This window comes from Phyllobates terribilis, unplaced genomic scaffold (assembly GCF_046119375.1).
Source record: "Phyllobates terribilis strain yellow unplaced genomic scaffold, ASM4611937v1 Scaffold_1__5_contigs__length_1240528914, whole genome shotgun sequence".
NCBI lineage: Eukaryota > Metazoa > Chordata > Amphibia > Anura > Dendrobatidae > Phyllobates > Phyllobates terribilis.
In genome coordinates, this window is record NW_027362761.1 from 11,883,471 (window position 1) to 11,900,515 (window position 17,045).

General features: G+C 45.9%; 1 protein-coding gene across 1 annotated transcript in view; it reads left to right on the forward strand.

The window, feature by feature from the left end:
- The first annotated feature begins 124 nt into the window (after positions 1 to 124).
- Positions 125 to 17,045, forward strand: part of LOC141168172 (serine protease ami-like) — a 151,101-nt gene continuing 134,180 nt past the window's right edge. The window contains exon 1 of the mRNA XM_073655046.1: positions 125 to 284. Coding sequence (XP_073511147.1) covers positions 173 to 284 — 112 coding nt within the window. The 5' untranslated portion in view covers positions 125 to 172. The remainder of the gene's footprint in view (positions 285 to 17,045) is intronic.

A 17,045-nucleotide genomic window follows, 5' to 3' on the forward strand; every position in this document is an offset into this window, starting at 1 on the left:
TTAGAGATTTCCTATACAGAAGCCTTTGTGATAAACCTTTTAGGTCAGATTAGCAATGTTGGTTCCCATACATGAATCCCTATCAGCCGATAACATTTCCTGTTTATGTAATAATCCTGAGAGCACAGTGAGGTATTAGATAAGGTATGGGAGTTACTCCAGCAATTTATATATGCCAGGAAGACCATCTGGAAAAGGTCAGAGAGATCTGTGCTTGCAATACACAATGGCTGTGCCCAAACTTCTGTCTGCTTTGGCAGTGCTACTGAGTATCGCATGTTATGGTAAGTAATACCCTATAATTACACAAGTATCGGTACTGTGTAGTGTGAGGTGTAAATGATGATAGAAGCCATATTTAGCGTTATGCATATACTGTATATAATATTTTTTTCTTTCAATAGAGAGGCAAGATTTGGTTTCAACAATTTGATGTGTTTTTTTCAAAGCTACATTTGTGTATATGTGACACCATGCATTATATCTGTAAGAGTCCAAATTGTTTTTTGTTTTTTTATCATTGGAAATTATATAATATAGTAATTTAGATCTAGTAGTTTGACTCCAGGATCTATTCTACATGATTAAAGGAAACATTTAGTTAATTGGTAGCTAGAGTATCAGTATGACATCCATGTAACTGACCATTGCCATAAATGTATTTCTCTTTGCCTCATATCTCCTTGTGATTACACAGCAGCTTTTACATCTAAATTACTATGTGCTGTAACTTTTTTCTTCAGCAATTACTACATTAAAATACTCTGGTCGGAGATTGTTACGAAGCATAAGGCATGAGAAACATATATACAGTAGGATGCCATAATGTAAATAGTCATGAAGAATTGTTTGGCGTAATGATCAATTGTTCTGTGAAACCCTAACAACTTAGACATGAAAGGGGTTAGGGAGTCAGCCTTACAATTTATTAGTTACAAAACATAGCATATATAGACATAACATGCTTCTTGCCTGAAGGTGATGGCACAGTATCTCAAATGTGGTAAATACATACCTGCATAGATATGAATAGTTCATTACCTTGACTTTTACAAAATTTTAACAGACCAATGCTAAATTAAAATATAATACTAACTACCGTAATATAATACTAACATAAATGATAAAAAGGGTAAACTGTCATAACAAAATTAACTAATAAAATATCTAAAATGGTGAACATTAAAATAACACACGATAGAAAGAAGAAATCCTCCACAGCTATTCACTGCAAAAATAGCAAATCCTCCAGTTATCCACTGCAGAAACATCAAATCCTCCGCGATGAGCAAGGACAGGTAAGATTAGTTTATTTTTAATTTTGAAATGTGTTGGAGAAGAGAGACATGATGGGGGACATTATTACAGGAAGGAGCGACAGGTTGGAGGACACTTTAACAGGAAGGGCCCCAGGACAGGGACATTATTGCCAGAAGTGGCCAGGATGAAGACATTATTACGGCAAGGGGCCCAGACAGGGGGAATTTTTACAGGAAGGGGCCCAGGATGAAGGACATTATTACAGGAAGGGGCACAAAATGGGGGACTCTAATACAGGATAGGGTCCAAAATGGGAACATTATTACGGGATAGGAACCAGGACGGAGGACATTATTACAGGAGTCTGTACATCTGACCAACATGATGGTGGTTGCCCAGGTCCAAATTTTGCATCAGGCCCATAAGACTCTAGTTATGCCACTGCTTATCACAATATCTACCCTAATATGTCCAGTGCCAGTGGTCAATTTCAAAGTTGTGACGTTTTTTCAAATGCTTTATTACAAATGTTTTCTCCCTTAGAGGCATGTGAAAAATAGATCTAAAATCCATGCCAACTTCATATACATTTTACTACATAATACATATAGTTTTCAAATGAAGGGTATTGGATATATTCCCACATTATATGATATTATTAGTGTTGAGCGCGCATGCTCGACACTGCTCGTTACTAGCCCGAGCATCACGCTACTCGGGATGTTCGGCGAGCACCGAGCATTTCCGGGTTACTCGGGCGGGAGCTCGGGTCTCCGCCCTGCATGTTTGGCGCTCTTTACAGAGCCAATGAACATGCAGGGATTGCCAGCCAGTCACTGTAATGCCGCAGCCATGTTGTTTGTGGGCACTACAGTGAATGGCTGGCCGCACAGCGTCACCTCGAGTATTTAAAACCGGGCGCTGTCATCTTGGACACAGTCGCTCCGGATCAGACAGTGTAGGGACAGCGCTGCTGAACTAGGGAGAGATTTATGCTGCGAAATAGTTAGTGTAGGGTCTCTAAAGCCTGCAAAATCAAACAAACAGTCCTTCTTAGGACTAATATCCATCCCAGATATCAGGCAGGCAGGCTGTATAGGAGACACAGTGGTTATACCAGCAAACGCTTCATTACAGTCCTGTGTAGAGATGAGCGTTGTTCTACTCGAACTGTTCGCCAATCTCAAATTCGAGCTGTTTTGGGCGGTGTTCGAGCCGTTCGGCGAACACGAACAATTTGAGAAAAATTCGGCTGTTCGAGGTTATGTTCGATAACTGTTCGTGCACCAAAATCATAACTGGATTTTTTCTCAGTAATGATGAAAATTAATGTTAATACGCAGTTTGAGTGTACAGCGGGGTGGGGGGAGGGGCAGGGGATGGATCTCTGCAGGAACAATGAAGATCTCCATTTTTTTTTCTCTTTCCCGCATTTACAGTGGGGAAGTGCAATCTGTCAGCCTATCAGCAGCGCACACACGGAGCGAAGTGCTTTTTTTCACACAAGCAAGGGCATGTGTCATTGGCAGTGTATGTCACATGTCCTTGCCCTATAAGACCAAGCCATTTTCCCCGTCGCCACCATTTTCTCACTGCTGCAGCTGCGTGTTAGACGGCACCGCTGTTGCTGTGTGCGCTATACCTTGTTAATTTCAAGCCAATTTTCGCACAAATCTACAGATAGCTTGGGAGTAGGGAATAGTTGTGATTGCAGTCCTTTTAAGGACTAGGTTACAGCATTTCCTACGACTTTTATCAGGCAGGTCTGTGCTCTTAAATAGATAGATTGTGGGAGTAAAGACTAATTGTAATTGCAGTCCTTTTCAGGACTAGGTTACATCAGTTCCTATCAGTTTTTGCCAGGCAGGTCTGTGCCAGTGCTGTGCAAGTTTTTTTCACAGCATTTGGCTGAATCTAGCAAAGCTAATCCTTTTTGGCCTATTGCAGAGTGTGTTAGTCAGTGGAGTAGCCTATCTGTGTTGCAAGATATACCACCTGTGTATAGAATACCAATTTTTTTACTGCACCTAGTGAAGTAAAATCTTTTGGGCATAGCATCATTCTATTAGTCCATCTATACTGACCTCCATCAGGTTGCAAATTGAATATAATTTTTTTCTGCATCTAGCTCTGAAAAAATATTGGGCTTCTAGCTGTGTGTGGGACTTGTTCTATTAATCCATCTATACAGACCTCCATCAGGTTGCAAACTGAATATATTTTTTTCTGCATCTACCTCTGAAAAAATATTGGGCTTCTAGCTGTGTGTGGGACTTGTTGTATTAGTCCATCTATACTGACCTCCATCAGGTTGCAAACTGAATATATTTTTTTCTGCATCTACCTCTGAAAAAATATTGGGCTTCTAGCTGTGTGTGGGACTTGTTGTATTAGTCCATCTATACTGACCTCCATCAGGTTGCAAACTGAATATATTTTTTTCTGCATCTACCTCTGAAAAAATATTGGGCTTCTAGCTGTGTGTGGGACTTGTTCTATTAATCCATCTATACAGACCTCCATCAGGTTGCAAACTGAATATATTTTTTTCTGCATCTACCTCTGAAAAAATATTGGGCTTCTAGCTGTGTGTGGGACTTGTTGTATTAGTCCATCTATACTGACCTCCATCAGGTTGCAAACTGAATATATTTTTTTCTGCATCTACCTCTGAAAAAATATTGGGCTTCTAGCTGTGTGTGGGACTTGTTCTATTAATCCATCTATACAGACCTCCATCAGGTTGCAAACTGAATATATTTTTTTCTGCATCTACCTCTGAAAAAATATTGGGCTTCTAGCTGTGTGTGGGACTTGTTCTATTAATAAATCTATACAGACCTCCATCAGGTTGCAAACTGAATATATTTTTTTCTGCATCTACCTCTTAAAAAATATTGGGCTTCTAGCTGTGTGTGGGACTTGTTGTATTAGTCCATCTATACAGACCTCCATCAGGTTGCAAACTGAATATATTTTTTTCTGCATCTACCTCTGAAAATATATTGGGCTTCTAGCAGTGTGTGGGACTTTCTCTATTAGTCCATCTATACTGACCTCCATCAGGTTGCAAACTGAATATAATTTTTTTCTGCATCTAGCTCTGAAAAAATATTTGGCCTTCTAGCAGTGTGTGGGACTTTCTCTATTAGTCCATCTATACTGACCTCCATCAGGTTGCAAATTAAAAATAATTTTTATCTGCATCTACAGTACCTCTGAAAAAATATTTGGGCTTCTAGCTGTGTGTGGGACTTGTTCTATTAGTCCATCTATACTGACCTCCATCAGGTTGCAAATTGAATATAATTTTTATCTGCATCTAGCTCTGAAAAAATATTTGGCCTTCTAGCAGTGTGTGGGACTTTCTCTATTAGTCCATCTATACTGACCTCCATCAGGTTGCAAATTAAAAATAATTTTTATCTGCATCTAGCTCTGAAAAAATATTTGGCCTTCTAGCAGTGTGTGGGACTTTCTCTATTAGTCCATCTATACTGACCTCCATCAGGTTGCAAACTGAATATAATTTTTTTCTGCATCTAGCTCTGAAAAAATATTTGGCCTTCTAGCAGTGTGTGGGACTTTCTCTATTAGTCCATCTATACTGACCTCCATCAGGTTGCAAATTAAAAATAATTTTTATCTGCATCTGCAGTACCTCTGAAAAAATATTTGGGCTTCTAGCTGTGTGTGGGACTTGTTCTATTAGTCCATCTATACTGACCTCCATCAGGTTGCAAATTGAATATAATTTTTTTCTGCATCTAACCCAGCCAATAGTTTTGGCCTAATACCACAGTTTGGCCACTCAGCTCTGCTTGGTTCCCATCCATTGTTTTTTTGTGCAAACAACTCCAGAGTTGTGAATTAGTTAACCACCAAAATGAGTGGAAAAAGGCCTGTTGCTGGTGGAAAGGGGAATAGGCGTGTTGGGAAGGGGAAAAAAGGTTGTGTCCGTGGGGTAGGTGTTAAAGCAACAGTAACATCTGCAGAAGAAAGACCATCTTCCAGCCAAACTAAAATGTCTACTTCTTTTAGCGGACAATGTGATAAGATCCCTTTCTTACGGCCACACCAATCGCTACAAATTCCAGATGAGGCACAAAACCAGCAGGTGCTTCAACGGATATCAAGTGCTCCTTTAAGTGGGCTCTCCTCCACATCAACTTCAACATCACAAATACTCCAGTCCTCAAAGGTGTCACCCCAATCGCACTTGCTTCCTCACAGCTCCCAAATCTCCAGCTGCCCGTCTCAGTATGAGGTAGAACAGATGGTTGAGTCTGCAGAGCTGTTTACTCATACTATAGCCTGGGAATCAGAGGTCGACTCCAGCGCTTCTGTGAATCCAGACGAGGAAATGATCTGCACTGATGCCCAGAATCTTTATGAGTCGGATCCAGGACCAGACGCAGAAGGTTCTGACCATAATGTAGACCCTCATTCCCAAACTGTAACTCCTGTTGGTGGAGACAATGAGGAAGACGATGATAAGACTCAAATACCTGATTGGAGCGACAACTTTAGTTTTTTGTCAGGGCAGGAACAGGTTGGCTCTGAGGACGACGGGTGTGATAACGCACAGGGTGATGATGATGAGGTTGGAGATCCCACTTACTGTCAACCCACAGTCAGCCAAGAGATGAGGTCAGCAGAGGAGGTGGAGGAAGATGCTAGTGATGACGAGGTCAGGTTGCGCCTTCCTGGACAGAGACGTAGTACTGGAAGCACGTCAACAACTGCATCCTCAAACACAACTCTGCCTCTCACCACAAGTCGTGGTGGCTCTTCAGGTCGCATGGGTGCTAAGCCTTGCATAGCCTGGGCATTTTTTCAGATCGATAAAGATGACCCAACTCGTGTTATCTGTAACATTTGTCAGCAAAAGCTAAGTAGAGGCCAAAAAATACATAGTTTGAGTACTTCATGCATGAACCGGCACATGGACATGAAGCATAAGTTGCAGTGGGAAGCTCAGTGTGCTACAATGCGGCCTAGCCGGCCGGGCCAACCACCGTCTGCCATATCTTGTGCATCCGCGGCCTCTTCATCCTCTGTGACTGGGGGGACAGCAGTCACACCTGTTTTGGGGCGCAGACCTGCCACCTCTTTACCCGCAACAGCCAGCGTGATTGGCAGGTCATCATTTTCTTTGGAGGTGGTAACACCAGCTGGTGTTGAGCGCTGTCCGACATCGATAGCACCACCTTTGGATCAAGGCAACCTAACATGTCCGCCTGCATCTTCCTCACAGACCGGCAGTTTGCCAGGGACACCCTTATCAACCCCGTCTAAGCACAATAGCCAGCCCTCGGTCCCTCAGATGTGGACAAGTAAAAGACCATTTCCTCCTAGCCATGAGAAAGCTAAGAGGTTGAATTTCACCATCTGCAAGCTCTTGGCTACAGAAATGCTGCCTTTCCGCCTGGTGGACACAGAGGATTTTCGAGACCTTATGTCCGTCGCAATGCCCCAGTACCAGATGCCCAGTCGGCACTACTTCTCAAAGAAAGGTGTGCCTGCGCTCCACCAGCATGTCGCACACAACATCACCGCTTCTTTGAGAAACTCTGTGTGTGACAGGGTGCATTTCACCACAGACACTTGGACGAGTAGGCATGGACAGGGGCGTTACATGTCGCTGACTGGGCACTGGGTAACTATGGTGACAGCAGGACAAGGGGCTGCTGTCCAAGTCTTGCCGTCCCCACGAGTTGTGCGTCAATCCTCTTTATGTCAAAGTTCCTCCACTGCTTCTGCCTCCTCAACCTCCTCTCGGTCTTCCACCTGCACCCAAAGCCTGTCTGGTCATGCCACAAGCTTTCTAACTGCGCAGAAGGGATCCTGCACACCTCCTTACTATGCTGGCAGTAGGGCTCAACGTCATCAGGCGGTTTTTACATTGAAATGTCTGGGAAATGTGAGTCACACAGCTGAGGAGTTGTGGTCAGCTCTGGAGAACCAATTTCATGAATGGTTGTCTCCACTGGACCTGAAACCAGGGAAGGCCGTGTGCGACAATGCTGCAAACCTGGGTGCGGCCCTTCGCCGGGGCAATGTCACACACGTGCCTTGTATGGCTCACGTGTTGAACCTGGTTGTCCAGCAATTTTTAGCCCACTATCCCAGACTAGATGGCCTTCTGCAGAGGGCACGGTCTCTGTGTGCTCACTTCCGCCGTTCGCATCCCGCAGCTCAGCGACTTACATCTCTACAGAAGTCGTTGGGCCTGCCACTTCACCGGCTAAAATGCGATGTGCCTACCCGGTGGAATTCAACTCTGCACATGTTGCAGCGACTGTGGCAGCACCGACAAGCCCTGGTGCAATATGTTCTGACGTATAGCCTGGGCCAACGAGATCCAGAGGTGGGGCAAATCAAGCTGGAGGAGTGGTCTCAGATCAGGGATCTATGCACCCTTCTGCACAGTTTTGAAATGGCGACGAAGATGTTTAGTGCTGACGATGCCATTATCAGCATGACTATTCCGGTGATTTACATGCTGGAGCACATGTTAAACAGAATTCGGAGTCAGGTGGTGGCACAAGAGGAGGTGGAGGAAGTAGAGGAGGAGGAGTTGTATGCGGAAGGGCTAACATCTGCAAGGTCCAGACGGTCGGCAGCACCAAGGCGGCAGGCATGTGAGGGTGGGGGAGATGGTTTTACCAGGGCGCATGGTAGCAGCCAAACTAGTGAGGAAGGTGCAGGAGCCCAGGAAGAAGTGGAGGACGAACTGATGGAAGACTCATCAGATGAGGGAGACCTTGATCACATTTCTGTTGTGCGAGGTTGGGGGGAGAGGACAGAGGAAGGAAGCATGATTGTTACCTCGCCACCAACACAACAGGGACTTGGTGCTCCTGGATGCGCAACACACATGAGTGCCTTCTTGCTGCACTACCTGCAACATGACCCTCGAATTGTGAGAATTAGAAATAATCCTGACTACTGGGTTGCCACACTGTTAGATCCCCGGTACAAAAGTAAATTTGCAGAAATTATTCCTGCCATAGAAAGGGATGCACGCATGCAGGAGTATCAGCAGAGACTGTTGCAGAATCTTACATGTGCTTTTCCACAAAATACCAGTGGTGCACGTAGTGAATCTCACAGTTCCAACTTGCCAACCGTGGGACCGTCAAGTGTTCAGCACTCAAACCGTAACAGAACCACAGTATCTGCTGGTAACATCAATTTTGCGGAATCATTTCACCACTTTTTTAGCCCATCCTTTGCAAGGCCACAGGAGACAAGAAGTCTGACACATAGTCAACGCCTAGAGACGATGGTACAGGAGTATCTCCAAGTAAACATTGAAGCCATGACTGTGTCACTGGACCCTTGCTCTTTTTGGGCTTCCAATCTGGATAAATGGCCGGAGCTAGCCACTTACGCCTTGGAGATCTTGTCATGCCCCGCAGCCAGCGTTCTGTCTGAACGTGTGTTCAGCGCTGCTGGTGGTGTGCTGACAGATAAGCGCACGCGGCTCTCCACTGATAATGTAGACAGACTCACGTTCATAAAGATGAACAAATCATGGATCCGAAACGACTTTTCTACCCCTGTGTCATCCTGGGGAGAGTAAAAGCTTGATGATTGGTTAAAATCACCCTACCAACCATTTTAAGCTTTCAAATTACTAATCATGTTTATCTGTATCATGGCTGGAAAATAATTTGGGCTTTGTAGCAGTGTGCAGCACTGATTCTATTAGGCCATCTATAATAAGCTCCACCAGATTTAAAATTACTAATCATGTTTATCTGTATCTTGACTGGAAAATAATTTGGGCTTTGTAGCAGTGTGCAGCACTGATTCTATTAGGCCATCTATAATAAGCTCCACCAGATTTAAAATTACTAATCATGTTTTTCTGTATCTTGACTGGAAAATAATTTGGGCTTTGTAGCAGTGTGCAGCACTGATCCTATTAGGCCATCTATACTAAAGCTTCACCAGATTTAAAATTAATAATAATTTTTAGCTGCATCTAGCCCGGAAAATAATTTTGGGGCTCCGAGATGCGCAAGACACATAAGTGCCTTCTTGCTGCACTACCTGCAGCATGACCCTCATATTGTCAGAATTCGAAGTAATCATGACTACTGGGTTGCTACACTCTTAGATCCCCCAAACTTTTCGATCAACCTTTTCATTTTAATAAAGACCAAAAAAATGGTCATTTTTGAAATTATAAGCATTAGCAGGTTGTTAGAAACTGAAATCAAACAGTTTTCAACTCAAAACTTTATTCTAGGTGATGTTACATTTTCACATAGGACCCCTTGTTCGAAAGGAGCTTCTGAACTCTCTCATCCATTGAATTTGTCAGGTTTTGGATGGTTTCTGCTTCAATTGTTTTGCATGAGGACAGAATACCCTCCCAGAGCTGTTGCTTAGATGTGAACTGCCTCCCGCCATCATAGACACTCCTTTTAATGATGCTCCAAAGGTTCTGAATGGGGTAGAGGTCAGGGGAGCATGGGGGTCACACCATAAGTTTGTCCCCTTTTATGCCCATATCAGCCAGAGATGCAGATGTTTTATGTGCAGCATGAGATGGTGCATTATCATGCAAAAAAATGATCTTGCTGTGAAATACACGGTTCTTCTTCTTGAACCATGGCAGGAAGTGCTGTTTGAGAAAATCCACATACATTATGGAGTTCATCTTTAGCGCCTTCAGGGATCCTAAAGGGGCCGACAATCTCTCTCCCCATGATTCCAGCCCAAAACATTACTCCACCTCCTCCTTGTTGGCGCTGTAGCCGTGTTTGCGTGGGGTGTCCATCAACCAGCCATCCTCCACTCCATCCATCTGGACCATCGAGCGCTGCACGGCACTCATCCGTGAACAAACCAGTTTTGAAATCAGTCTTCATGTAATGTTTGGCCCACTGGAGCCGTTTCTGCTTGTGTGAAGTGGATAGAGGAGGTCGACAGGATGGCGTATGCACAGCTGCAAACCTCTGAAGGACCCTGCATCTTGTTGTTCGGGGGACGTTGGAGGCACCAGCAGCTTCAAAAACTTGTCTGCTGCTATGACAAGGCTTTTTTGCAGCTGCTCTTTCAACCTGACGTAATTGCCTGTAGGAAAAAGTCCTCAATTTGCCCTTATCAGCACGCACACGTGTGTACTGTGAATCAGCTACATACTTCTTGATTGCCAAGACACTTCATCCTGATCATCGCACAATGTTGATTGTAGTCATGCCTTGACCTAAACACTCCACAATTTGTTGCTTCTCAGCAGCCGACACATCCTTTTTCTTTCCCATTTTGGCAGAAAATGTAGGCTGCTTAATAATGTGAGACAGCCTTCTTAAGTAGTCTTGCCTTTCATTGGACACACCTGCCAAACTAATTAGCACAGGTGTCTGCAATTGCTTACAGTGATATAAAGAGCCCTGACATACATCACCATCAATGAGTTTAACTGACAAACAAACAAATTCTTCCCTTATCACTCCTAAACACTTTTTGCATAATAATTTGGAACACAGTGTACATGTGCTTTTCCACAAAACACCAGTGGTTCACGTAGTGAATCTTACAGTTCTAACTTGCCAACCGTGGTCTGTATGGAGTTGTTCAATAAAGGGCCCAAAATTAAGATAACATAGATGGGAGAGGTCTCTATGAATAGGAATTCCTAAGTATTTGATACCCTGTGAGGGCCAGGCAAAGGGAAAGTTGGACTGGATGGAATCCTATATGGATTTGGGGAGGGAGACATCGAGGGCCTCAGACTTCGCTGCATTGATTTTAAAATTTTACCATGTAACAAAGTGATCTATTTCAGCCATAACAGCATGGATGGATATATGTGATTGAGTGATATATACTAGGACATCATCAGCAAATAGAGAGCACTTGTACTCGGTGCCTCCCACCTCAATCCACCTAATATTGGGGTTATGGCGAATTGATGAGAGCAGGTGCTCCGTCACTAGGATGTATAAGAGAGGGGACAGAGAACATCCCTGCCTTGTCCCATTGGTGATTGTGAAAGGTGATGAAAATGTTCTGACGCGCCCCCTGGGCCTTGGGACACCCGGAGCCGGACCCTTTTTGGTGGATGCTGTTGGTTGTAGTCTCCGTGGCGGCGACCCGGTTCCGTGGCTCAGGGCGGTCAAACCAGTGGCGGAACTATTTATGTGGTTTTGATGTTTAAATGTCCGACTACGCCACCCGTGGATTGCGGTCAGAGTGAACCGCCGCTCCAGGGCAGACCGCTGAGCCTGGTGTTGTGGGTGCAGCAGAGCGTAGCATAACTCCCCACGGGAGGAGTATAGCCTCAGGGCAGTGTATGCGGAGGATGGGGGTGATGGTGCAGGGCAGCAGCAGTAACGACACGGAGTCAGTGATGCAGTCCAGGGCCTTTACTCACAGTTCTTATTATCCAGACCACGTCTGCAGGTAACGGCTGCCCACGTCGTACTGTGCTCACCAGGTGAGGGGCTCAGACAACTCCCAGATAACTTTGGAGCGCTTCACAGGACCCCCTTTGTGTGTCCTTTGTCTGGCCTTTCTTACCAACCCTTCTGTCCGGCTGCCTCGGGCCTCCTCTTGGTAAACTTGGCGCCAGTTTCCCTGACCCTATGTGGTGCCTTCCTAGCGGGTGTAGCGAGGGGCTGCACCACATAAAATGTCACAGCCTCCTGTTTCTAGCTGAGGGTCGTTTCCTGCCTCCACTAGTTTCGGGGACCGGTCTCCCCCTTTGGCCTGACCCCTCCACGCAGGTGGATTCGGGCGTGCGGTGGCGACTCGCCCGTCCGCACCCCTGGGATCCCTTCGTTCCTCGTTCCTGGAGCCTTCTCCGCTCCTCTTCCTTCCTTCTCCCTCTTCCAGGCCTGGGCCTCTGTTACTAGGCCCGCCTCCGGAGCAGAGCTCATGCAGAGCCCCTGCTCCCTGCCACTTCTGCTCAGACTTCTCTGCACTGAACTAAGATGGTGCCCACCTTTTATATTCCCTTCTCAATGCACCCAGGAACTGCTTCCTCCCTGCTCCTGCACTACAGGGTTCCCCTTCCTCAGTGTTCCCTCCCCCCACTCCAGCCAGGGACAGGGACTGTCGTGCCCATCTCAGGGGCATATTGGTCGCCCTGCCCCACGGCAATGTGGTGTAATGCATGCAGGTGTCGGGTCCTGATCCACACTACATCCTTACCTGAGAGTGAGATATCACACCTCTGGGTGAGGTGCAATACCTCTGTAGCAACCGAGCCCTCAGGGTGCTACAGTTCCATTTATCTTCAGCCTAGGTGACGTATTGCGATACAGGGCCGTGATTTTGGCTATAAAAGGGTCCCCTAGACCCCTACCCCAAGTTTTTTAAGAGAATCATATATGGCGTGCCAGGAGACTCTATGGAATGCTTTCTCAGCATCCAACGAGAGTATCTAATTACAAATTTTTAACTGCATCTAGCCCAGGAAATACTTTGTGCCTAGTAGCAGTGTCTGCTAGTCAGCGGATTATCCCGGCTGTTAAGCAAGCTACACCACCTGTAGTTTGGACACTTAATTTTTTCAAAGGAAATGCTTCGGGACCACGGGATACTCAGTGAAGAGCATCAGGAGGCACCCCAAGGCATAGGGGCTGGGACTGGCAGTAGGATGCCTTGCGGTGGACAGCCGAGCTCGATCCTTATAAAAGCTTTTTAACTGCAGCACCTTTAGTGGACGTTACTGGAGCTGGAATTACGCGGCTGCTGGCATGAGACTTGCCCTCCAATAGATCCTTGTAAATGGATTTAAAGTGTATTCATTCAAATTAGAGAGACAATTTAAATTAAAAAGCTTAGAGCTGCCTCCACCACAGGGGGGCTCGCTTGACCCACCAGCGGACAGGCACCAGTATTGGGAGAGGGGGGCTGGCCGTCAGGGTTCACCGCGGCTCTGGCACAAACCCGGCGACACGGAGGTGGCACGGGCAGGAGCGGACTGAACGTGTCGGCTTCTCACTTTTTGGATTTTAGAAGGGCATGACATGCCTATATCTGTGTCTCCCCCTCCTTTTACTCCTCCACCTCTTTTCTTTTCGCATGACTATATGTACTTGTCACTTTTCCATGTGTTAGTTGTGTCTTCTGAGCAGTTTGTCAGCTTTTGGACACCTTTGAAGGTGTTTTCTATGTGTTTCTATGTGTTTTTGTTTGCCTGCCATTGGTTTTAACGGTGTTCGAAGGTGTTCGACGAACAGTTCGGCGAACACACGGGTGTTCGACGAACCGAACCGAACTCGAACACTACGGGGGTGGCTCAACACTAGTCCTGTGTGCTCCTGTTGGTCAAATTGCTAGACTTATCCCCCTGTCTCAGGGGCCAGGAAAAATCTTTTTTTTTTCATCTAAATCCTTTTTTTTTTTTTTCCTCAGTCAGACTGTACAAATACGCATCTTATTAACCTTTTGGTATCCCCCCCCCCCCAAAAAAAAATTGAATGTGTCTGTGACTGTCCAGACACCAATATATCTGTTTAAAAGAGTCTGGTGTAGGCCAGAAAAATAGAACTGTGGTTTTGCAGTTCCACCGGTCAAATCTCTGTATTGTCCTGCTTTTAGCAGCATTTTTTGCCATAAAAAAAAACTGTAATAGTGTCTCTCTGACTGGTCAGACACCAATACATCTGTTTGAAAGAGTCTGGTGTAGGCCAGAGAAATAGAACTGTGGTTTTGCAGTTCCACGGGTCAAATCTCTGTATTATCCTGCTTTTGGCATTTTTTGCCGTAAAAAAACTGTAATAGTGTCTCCCTGACTGGTCAGACACCAATATATCTGTTTAAAAGAGTCTGGTGTAGGCCAGAGAAATAGAACTGTGGTTTTGCAGTTCCACGGGTCAAATCTCTGTATTATCCTGCTTTTAGCAGCATTTTTTGCCATAAAAAAAAACTGTAATAGTGTCTCTCTGACTGGTCAGACACCAATATATCTGTTTAAAAGAGTCTGGTGTAGGCCACATAACTAGAACTGTGGTTTTGCAGTTCCACGGGTCAAATCTCTGTATTATCCTACTTTTGGCATTTTTTGCCGTAAAAAAAAAAAACTGTAATAGTGTCTCCCTGACTGGTCAGACACCAACATATCTGTTTAAAAGAGTCTGGTGTAGGCCAGAGAAATAGAACTGTGGTTTTGCAGTTCCACGGGTCAAATCTCTGTATTATCCTTCTTTTGGCAATTTTTGCCGTCAAAAAAATGTAATAGTGTCTCCCTGACTGGTCAGACACCAATATATCTGTTTAAAAGAGTCTGGTGTAGGCCAGAGAAATAGAACTGTGGTTTTCCTCTTCCACGGTTCTAATCTCCTTTTTGTTACCCTTTTTCCGTTGATAGTGCGAGTGTAAGCTATTTTACTTCATTTACAATGGGCAAGGCGCGTGGCAACAGACGTGGAACTGGACGTTCTGGTGATGGTGCGTGTAGAGGACGGGGCCGTGGCCAAGGTGAAAATGTGCCACAACCAACAGCCACATCTTCTCGCTGCCACTTCTTGACCAAACTACTATGGAAGCACACTACAACACCAGTATTGTGAACTGATCAGTGTGAACAGGTTATTAATTGGATAGCAGATAATACTTCCAGTTACCTGGGCACCACCACCTCCGGTCTGTCTTCCACACGGTCAAGTTTTAGTAGCCGTGAGTCTCGACCGCATACTCCTCCTCACCCTGATGCTCCTTCCTCCCACCATGCCGAGTGTCGTCAGACAGTAACTGATCCCACACTTGGACACTCTGAAGAGCTGTTCACTGGTCCATTTCCATATTTGTGCTCCTCGACTGCTCCGCTTGAAGTGGTGGAAGAGGAGATCAGCCACGGCCACAGGAAGTCGACGCTGGCAATTTGTCACAAGAGGTGGATGATGACGAGACACAATTGCCACGAAGTGAGGAGGAGGATCGTGGTGCGCAAGTGGAAGAGGAGGAGGTGGTGGATGATCTAGTAACTGACCCAACGTGGCAGGAGGACACGCAGAGCAAGGCCAGCAGCACACAGGGGGAGGGAGGCAGAGTACCCCAGCAGGCAGGAAGAAGCAGTGTGGTGACCGCACACAGAAGGCGGGCAACCGTTCCCCGTAACACCAACACGAGGGACGTTGCCAGTACAACCAGTAGGTCTTCCAGAGTCTGGCATTTTTTTAAAGACTCTGCTGATAACCCCAAAAATGCCTTTTGTACCACCTGCCATGCCAGCATCAGCAGGGGTGACAAAACTACCAGCCTGTCCACCACCAGCATGATCAGGCACATGTCAGCAAAGCACCCGACTTTGTGGGGCGAACCCCAGGGTCCACGACCAGTGTCAGCGGGTGTCACCACTGCTTCTTCCGCTGTTGTGCGTGTAATAGAACCCCCTGTTGTGTGTGCAAGGCAATCCCTTGTCCATACTGCATGCAAAGATGCCCCCTCCTCTCAGTGTTCACTTGTCCACGTCCCACCTCAGCGTTCAATTGTCCATATCCCAGAGCTATGAACGAAAGCGCAAATTCGCAGCCAATGCCCCACAGGCCACAGTCCTAAAATCGCACATTTCACGACTGCTTGCGTTGGAAATGCTGCCTTTTAGGCTGGTGGAGACGGAATCCTTCCACAACCTTATGGTGGTGGCCGTCCCTCGGTATTCGGTCCCCAGCCGACACTATTTTGCCCGTTGTGCCATCCCCGCACTACACAAGCACGTGTCCCAAAACATCTGCCGTGCCCTCAACAACGCAGTTACTGGAAGAGTCCACCTGACAACGGACACGTGGACAAGTGCTTGTGGCCAGGGACGGTACATCTCCCTGACTGCACACTGGGTAAACATAGTGGAAGCCGGGACCCAGTCGGACCTTGGGACGGAACACATCCTCCCCACACCGAGGATTGCGGGCCCTATGTCAGTTAGAGTTGCCCCCACAGTGTACAGCTCCTGCGCATCATCCTCCTCCCTCTCCTCATGTTCAGCCTCCATCTCAGATATCACCACATCAGTTACAAGCTGGAAGCACTGCAGTACTGCCTCAGCCAAGCGGCAACAGGCTGTGCTGAAGCTTAGGTGATAAACCTCACACTGCTTGTGAATTGTGGACAGCTGTGAAAGAGCAGGCAGATCTGTGGCTGAGACCGCTGAACCTACATCCCGGCATGGTCGTGTGTGACAATGGCCGTAACTTGGTGGCGGCTCTGAGGCGAGGCGAGATTAGATACGTACCATGCCTGGCTCATGTGCTTAACCTCGTGGTTCAGCGGTTTCTTAAATCGTACCCCGAGTTGCTAGATCTGCTCATCAAAGCTGGGGCATTTATGCATATAGCATTTATGCATACTTTATCGAAGTGCCATTATTTATCAAAGTGTCTCGGCGGTTACATATGGCAGTTCTAATATTCATCTCTCTTCTCTTCTTACAGGTATATATATGTCACTCCTCTGCTCTGTGTAATCTCTTCTGAAATCTACATTGTATCTCCATGTTACTTGCAATGCTCTGCAGCTAATCAATCACTGGTATATATATCTCACTCCTCTACTCCGTGTAATCTTTTCTGAAATCTACATTGTATCTCCATGTTACTTCCAATGCTCTGCAGCAAATCAATCACTGGTATTTATATCTCACTCCTCTGCTCCGTGTAAGCTCTTCTGAAATCTACATTGTATCTCCATGTTACTTGTAATGCTCTGCAGCTAATCAATCACTGGTATATATATCTCACTCCTCTGCTCCATGTAATCTCTTCTGAAATCTACATTGTGTCTCCATGTTACTTGCAATGCTCTGCAGCTAATCAATCACT